General features: G+C 45.8%; 1 protein-coding gene across 1 annotated transcript in view; it reads right to left on the bottom strand.

Annotated features, from left to right (window-relative positions):
* CATSPERB (cation channel sperm associated auxiliary subunit beta) overlaps positions 1-8,559 on the bottom strand; it is a 79,547-nt gene that overhangs the window by 21,216 nt on the left and 49,772 nt on the right. The window contains exon 16 of the mRNA XM_006035097.2: positions 3,814-3,924. Coding sequence (XP_006035159.1) covers positions 3,814-3,924 — 111 coding nt within the window. The remainder of the gene's footprint in view (positions 1-3,813; positions 3,925-8,559) is intronic.

Raw genomic sequence — 8,559 nt, forward strand, 5'->3', positions numbered from 1 at the left:
GCGTTCCATAACAGCCCCAAAAGTGGCTGAGGAGCTTCTCAAGTGGATAGCGCGGGTGGGCATTCCACAAGAGATACTTACAGATCAAGGAACAAACTTTGTCAGGAGTGATGAAGGCCCTTTGCAAGACCCTGGGCATCACCCAACTGAGAACATCGGTTTACCATCCCCAGACCAATGGCCTGGTGGAAAGATTAAATGGTACCATTAAACGACTACTTAGGCGGGGATCAGCAGGACCCTAAGGCAGGCTGACTGAGGGCAACCATCAGCCTATCTCCCTACGGTCAGGAGCACCTACCTGCTCAACAGCTGAGGCAGGAAACAGGCACCCTGGCAGGGGTGGAAGGAGTGGTCTCGGGAGATTGCCAGGGCCAAAACGTTGTTCCGGGAAGCCTCCCCATTCCGGAGGAATATTATTTCTAAAAACCAGGGGAGGAAAAAGGGAGAAGACCCAAGCCAGCGGCAGGGATCAGCAGGACTCTAAGGCAGGCTGACTGAGGGCAACCATCAGCCTATCTCCCTACGGTCAGGAGCACCTACTGGCCGACAGGCCAGCAAATAGCGGCGAGGTACCATCTCACCCGTGAGTGACCGGTTGGCGAGTGGACGGGGTGTAGGGGTGGCAGAGCCCTGTGGAACAACGGCACACCTCAACTGTGAGTACACCCACGTCGGGGAAACCCCTCGGGTAGAAGAACTCCACTGAACCCCTCCTTGAATCACCCATAACATCGAAGTCGTGGCAGGCGGGACGAGGGGGAGGGACTAGGCAGGACGAGGGGGAGGGACTACCTGACGAAGAGTGTTACCGGATGTGAGGTCCACCAACGTCACACCCACTGATCCAGGGTGGCCTGCCTCTGCTTCTGGGGGACAGGGGCTTTGGAGTGAGAGGGGGATTTCCCTTTGGGCACACTCCCACTGGTGCCAGGCTGAGGAGGAGCAGTGGCAAGAGGGTGGTGTCTCCTGATATGCATCAGCATCCCCGTGTGCTGAAGTGATTCTTGTCCTTGCCCCAGCTGGTCTTGCATCAACTGTGCAGGCAAATAGCATACTTGGGATCATCTGCCACCTCAAAATGATCCCATACTACACTACCCCCTCACTTCTGGGGTGCAGGTGAAAATCCTGCCTTATCCCCCTCCTCAGCAGGCAGAGGCACAACAACATGGGAAGCTGAACCACCTGCCCCCATAACCTCCTTTGCAGTACCTTCCGGAGAAGGAGACCTGGCTCTTGGGGAACTTTAAGGGGTATGGAACACTCAGATTCCCCCTCCTTCCCCAGAATTTCCCTGGCTATAGCACTGAGCTCCCCCTCCTTCCCCAGAATTTCCCCTTTCTGATTCCCCCTCCTTCCTCAGAAATTCCCTGGCTATAGCACCGAGCTCCCTTGGTTCCAGATCCAGCTCCTCCTCTGGCACTGGGAGGCTTATGCTGGGAACTGAAATTAGGGTGGAGGACACTGTCATGTTGGTGCTTGTCATGGTGGTGGTGCTGGGGGTCATTATTATTGCAGGCGTTAATGGAGGTTGGACAGGTGCAGACACTGCTCTCACTTCCTTGCTGCCACTAGCAGCAGAAGCCTCATGCCTGTTAGGGAAGACCATGTGTCTAAGTTGGGGCGGGGGGGGTGGAGAAGGACTTACAGCTCTCCTGCTGCATCCTCTCACTCCTCTTCTAGAAGACCTGGTACTTGCCTTTACAGTACGCTTTATGATGTTTGCTGTGCTGGAAAGTGTGTGTGTGTGTGTGTGTGTGTGTGTGTAAAATATATCTTCTATGTGTTTACTATATCTTCTTCTATCTGCTTATTTTACTATACCTTCTATTTACTATATTTTCTTCTATCTGTTTACTATATCTTGTATCTGCAATATATTGGAAAGGTGGATCCAATCCTTTCCATAAAGAGAGACTAGCAGGAGACTGACTAGGAAGCCAGTCACTGCAGCCAGCCACAGTACCTTTCACATGCTTTTGCGTCCAGAGAGACAGCTCACAAAAGGGACAGAAAGGCTTCACACAGAGCCCTATATGCTGTTTCTCCATCCTTCCCCCAGAGCACTGGGATTGGAAGGGACCTCAGGGACAGATCACAGACACTGAACAGCTACAGATATCAATATCAGAGCAGTCCCTCTCCCCACCTCTTTCCTCTCTCTCTTCTGAGTTTCTGTTTTCCTGCAAGCCCAGGTCTGAAATTCCAACATTTTCTGAAATTTTCCAAAATGTTTTGGATGGTTTAATTGAGTTCTGGAGATGTTTTGGAGCCTTCTATTTAATTTTGGATTTGGTGTTTTGGGCCCTGACATGGGCCAAAACACCTCTGAAATGAAACGGCTGCTGAAATTACACACAGCCCTACTGCACAGCACACATGCTGCACACGCAGTGCTAATTTTCTGCACAAGGAGTTTTTTGACACTGAGACACCCCGGTGTCAAAAAAAACCCGTAGCAGAAAAAGTGGGGCGGTGCACGGGGCAGCAGTGTGCACCACCTGAAATTGGAGCCTGGCTGGCTGGAGCTATGTTCTGGCTGCCAGCCAGGCTCCCTGCTGTCAAATCACGACTGCTCATGGGTGACTGGTTCCTCCTGGCCCTGGGGAAGTGGGCACCAGAGGGCAATTGCTGACTGGGGGGGGGAATGCTTGGGGGGGGGGGGGGGGGTCCCCCAGAGGCTGATTGCCAACTGAGGGGGGGTGGGTTCTCCAGCAGCTGATCACTGACTCCAGAAGCACCAGCGGCAAACCAGAAGTGCCACAGGTGCTCCCCACTCCCTGGCTGGCAAGAGCCAATTTCAGGGCGGGCGTGTGCCCCCCCATACCTCCCCTACTGGGGAAGGGGCCACCGCTGGAGCCCAAGAAGTCCCTGGAACCCCAGGTAAGGGGTGCAGGTCGCAGCCTCTCCTGCCCTACCTGAGGTAACGTGCTGTGCACCAGAGTGCATGTGCATAGGCATTCCCTGGGGATCGAGTAGCAGCAGCACATATTGTACCACTGCTATTTGTCCCCAGGAGAATGTATATGCCTGCATGTCTAGATCTGGCCATTGTTTCCAAGAAATGTAAGTACTTTATTAGCAGTCCTTTGGTAGGGACATAGCATGACTTCCCATGTTACCTTGTTCAGAATCTATCAGCACAGACAATAATGTTTGGTTTAAAAAGCTCAAAATCTAGATAAAAAAAAATTGTTCCAAACGTGGTATGGTTTCAAAACACTCATCACTCCTGCAATATGCTCCTGAATTATGCTAATAGCAGCACATTTGACTGTAGTATTAGGAATACTGACAGATTTAATTCCAGCTAGGTAGAACCTATCTTACCTTTTTATATTAATTCATGACACATTATCAATGCCTCTGGCAACATAGCCAGAAATAAATTACAAAGGGGAACCTGCCAGCCAGATAGTTTCTTGCTGATGGTAGTCTAGAAGATTAGCTGGGATTTAGGAGTTTACAATCAAGTTATCTAATGTTATGTCACAACTTTCATTCCTTTCCACTGTCCATTTTCCCAAGAGTAGCAAAATGTACCATTTTACAATGCAATATCAGTTTTCAGCCCTATTCTAGATCTAGCGTGCAACTAAGAGGATTTTAACTTGAACAAGATGGAAGAGGATGCAAAGCTGGCATATCACTTACCTGCTCGGTCTGTAACCTCTGCCTTCTTTGAACTTTTACCATATTGGCTATTTAACGTGAGTGATAGAAAATTGGATAGACTAAAATGTGTAATGTTAAAGCATGCATGCTCCTCAAACATCTTCAACACCAATAAAACAATGACAGAAGACTTACCTTTGATTTCTCAAAATAATCTCTCATTCTAGGTTTGCTAGGGTCTGCATTATAAAAGTTATCAGTGAGTGGAACTGCTATTCCCAGAACGGATGGAGGCCTATAATTTACCTGTATATAAATGCACAAAGGACAGATGGATACTGAATAAATATATGTTCAGATATAACCAAAGGGATTATAAAATAAATTCTTAATTTCTGAATAACATAACAGAAGAAATGTACATGATATTTAAACCAAGACGTACATGATATTTAGACCATAAAGGATACAAATATATCTGATGATTTATCTTTATCAAACATTTTAGTTTCCACTAGCATCCCTAATGGGGAAACACACACACAAACACAACTGTCTTACTCATTGTTGCCACTGAGCTACGAGATAGGAACAAAAAACAGTCCCTGTATATCTATGTACACACACACACACACACACACACACACACATCACACATACATAAATAGATAATGTTTATAAGATAACCAATGCGAGAAAAAAGCCATTTAAAGGTCAAGTTAATAACTTTACAATTGGGTAACTTTATTCTGTGCCTTGCCCCCACTGCTTCCATTTCAGATCTTCCATATCTGTGGGACCTACAAATCTTGAAGAAAACATAAAAAATGTTCCTATTGTTTCAAAATAACATGCTACAAAATAAAACCCTTGAAATAATTACAGACAAGGTTCTTTGGGTAAATATGATATCTTTTATTAGACCAACTAAATAGTTGGAAAAATTGTTCTTTGCAAACTTTTGGACACAAACACCCTTCTTCAGGCATAGGGAGAGTCAGCTGGTGTGTTGTTTTCTCCTGGATAGAATAGAAGCCAATATATAAAAAGCAGGTCTGTGAAACTGCAGATGCGTGGCAGTGAGGATCAGAGGGGATGGGAGAGAAGAGGTGTGAGACAGGTAGATGCAGGGGTGGGGAAAGGGGGAATGTTGACTTGGTGATAGAATGTAGCTGGTAAAATGTAGAGAGGTTACCTAAGGATATTGGATGGCAGGTAGGTTATAATGTGCCATAAATCCAATATCTATATTTAGTCCATGACTCTTTATATCCAGTAGATTTATGAAGGGCAGTTCATAGGCTCATGTATGAAAGGTGTTTTTTAAATTCCCTTTGTGAATTAGAACTGAGAGATTGGAGAGAGAGTGGTTGTTCTCTTCACAGGGCAAATTCAGTAGTATCACAGGGCTTGGCTATATATTATAGCTTTCTTCGTGTGTTTAGGGCAGGGTTGGTCAAAATATGGCCCATGGGCTGGATCTGGCCTGCAAAGGGGCTTTGACTGGTCATGATGGGTCCCTTGGTCCTGCCCGGCCGAGACACTGCCCGGCTATGGCGTATCTTGCTGCCCCCTGTGCATGCAGAGGGGCTGGGGTGGCTCTTTCTGGCTCTCAAACCCTTCCCCCCAACCATAACCGTCTCCACACACAATCCCACACCCCACAAACACCATACCTACCCACACCCTCCCACTCATTCCCCTACACTCACACCTGCATGCCTCTGGGGGAACCCCACTCACTGCTACATGCACACACCACACATTCACCCAGGCACAACCCTAGCCACCCTCCCCCTCCCCATACACACCCATACACACACCCACACATCCCCATAATCCCACATCGCCACAAACCCCCATACCCTCCCCCACACCCCACATACACACACATCCACACACACATTCACACATACACCCACAGTCCCCCACAAACCCCATACCCACCCACCCATACCCCCCACACCCCTTTATACCATACAAGAGTAAGACTTAATTTTGAGCTATTATGCAATCACTTCCATATATATAGCACAAACACACGCAAATCAGGACAAAAATATTAAAAAAAAATAAAATTAAAATATATTGTTATGGGTGTTTTATTTTTAGTATGTAATTTGTTTTTTTTTCCTGGTTCCAAGATGGCAAACCCCTTTCCCAAAAGAAGTACTTACAGGGGCAAGGGGAGGGACATCCGGTGGCAAACGTCAAAGGTTAGGGGATGGGACTTCCGGTCCCAAGATGGTGACTGGGCCGGGGCACCCTTGTGACCCTCAACAGCTCACCAAAACTCATGAAGTGGCCCCCAAACCTAAATAATTGCTGCCCCTGGTTTAGGGTGATTGCTGATTCTGTGTAGATATATATGTTGGTCCATGGGTTTCTTGCATATGGTTTGTATTTTACCATTCTGAATCTTGATCATAGTGTCTAAACAGGAAATGTTGGTGTTGGAGTATTCCAGAGAGAGTCTGATGGAAGGGTGATCATTATTGAATTTTTAATGGAAATCAATCAGAGATGGCAGGTTTTCAATCCAAATGATGAAGATGTCATCTATATATCTTAGCTTTAGTATGGGTTTGGTGCAGTTTTTGAGGAATTCTTCTTCCTGGTGTCTCATAAAAAGCTTGGCATATTGTTGGGCAATTTTTGTGCCTATAGCTGTGCCCTTGGTCTGGAGGAAGTGTTGGTTATTGAAATTGAAGTTATTGTGTGTAAGGATGAAGTGTATAGCTTCAGTAATATGGGCCACCTGGAAAAAATTCCTGAAGAACTGCATCACTGATACCACTGAATTTGCATTGAGGAGAACACCCTGATCATCAACTTCCAAATCTCAAAAGGGCTTTCACTCAATAAGGACACTTCTCCAGAGAGACAGATTGCACTTCTGAAAGAGCCACTCGGATACCACATGAAGAATTGTTGCAGTACAAAAAGAAAATCTCCATGAATCTCATACCACTAATGATGACATACCATTATTCCCTGGAACCTATATGGAAAATAGGCACTGAACTTCACCAACCTCATCACCAGAAGCAAACTTCCTATGTCTCAAAACAAATGAATGGATCCAGACCATGCCAGGACAAAAATGTAAAACCTGCCAACACATCTCCCCTACTCCACAATACCTACAACCCACAATAGAACCATCACCATTCCTGGATCTTACACCTGCACCTCCAGAAATGTAATATATCTCATCCAGTGCACCAAATGCCCTGATGGAAAATATGTAGGAGAAACCAAACAACTGCCTACCAGAATGAACGCACACTGAAAATCTATCAACAACAAAATACCCCATTACCGGTTGATCACATTTCTCACAAGAAAACCACTCTCTCTCCAATCCCTCAGTTTTAATCCTCAAAGGGAATTTACAAAACATCTTTTGTAGATAAGCCTATCAACTTCACTTCATCAACCTGCTGGATACAAAAAATCATGGACTAAATATAGACCTATTGGATTTATGGTACATTATAACCTACCTGCCATCCAATAACCCCGGGTAACCTCTCTACATTTTACCAGCTACATTCTATCACCAGGTCAACATGCCCCCTTCCTCCCCTCACCTACCCATCTCACACCTATTGTCTTTCATAGTTTCTGATCCTCACTACCATATATTTGCATTTTCACAGACCTGCATTTTGCATATTGGCTTCTATTTCATCCAGGGGAAAACAAAACACCAGCAGATTCTCCCTATCCTCGAAGAAGAGTGTTTGTGCCCAAAAGCTTGCAAAGAACACTTTTTCCAACTATTTAGTTGCTCCCTATAAAAGATATTACATTTATCCAAACAGCTTTGTCTACCTATGTCCAACACAGCTACAACCAACACCCTTGAAATAATTACTTAATATTTCAGTTTTCTCAACTTAAATGTGATAAATGCTTACAACATGTTTTTAACATGGTATATTTATTTTGTGTCCAATGTTTGAGCCTTGGCTTCTGGTTTTGCACACTTGCATTTTAGTGTCCAACCAACTACACTTACACAAAAGGGTGAGCTGTTTTATACATTCACTTCCCCAAGTTGTGTGTGAAAATAAGTATGCACCCCTTCTGGATTGTCTACAGAAATGGATACAGTAACATAATGTGGGGTGAGCAAGGGGGACATGCAGGGGATGTGGGGCAGAAAATTTTCCAGTGCTTCATTTTTCTGTGGGAAATTTTCCATTTCTAAAAATTAATTGTTTCATAAAATTCATTAGTAACAATGAATGGATGCCAATACAATATTAGGTAAGCTTGGCAGTTTCAAAGCTTGGCGATCATCACCTGCTGGATTTCACTATCCAACGCAGGGCGTCGAGGGTTCACACCAAGGCTAAAGCCCTTGACTTCAGAAGGGCCAACTTCAATGAGCTTAGGAGACTAGTGGGGGAGGCACTAAGGGCCCAGAAGGTAGAGGAGATGGGAACTCACGAGGGATGGTCGTACCTTAAGGGGGCGATCCTCTAGGCCCAAAGGATAACAGTCCCTGAGAGAAGCAAGTGGGGTAAGAGTGCTCAGAGACCCCCTTGGCTCAGCAAGGGCATTCAGCAATGCCTGAAGACTAAAAGGGAGGTGTACAACCAGTGGAAGGGAGGAACTATCACCAAGGAGGAGTACTCCTCCTCAGCCTGGGAGTGTAGGAGGGCTATTAGGAAGGCCAAGGCAGAGATGGAACTCAGCTAGCGTCCAGGATTAAGGAAAACAAAAAGTCCTTTTTCAAGTACATTGGGAGAAAGAAGAGGGCACCAGGCAATGTAGGGCCCCTGCAAGACACAAAAGGTAATCTGGTGGCCACGCCAGACAAGAAAGCTGATATTTTTAACAGTTTCTTTGCCTCTGTTTTCCTGAACAGGGACCAGGATATCCCACCTACCAGAGGTAGGGACAATCTTGGGGATAGCTCTATCAAGCCTT

The sequence above is a fragment of the Alligator sinensis genome, unplaced genomic scaffold (assembly GCF_000455745.1).
Source record: "Alligator sinensis unplaced genomic scaffold, ASM45574v1 scaffold608_1, whole genome shotgun sequence".
Lineage (NCBI taxonomy): Eukaryota > Metazoa > Chordata > Crocodylia > Alligatoridae > Alligator > Alligator sinensis.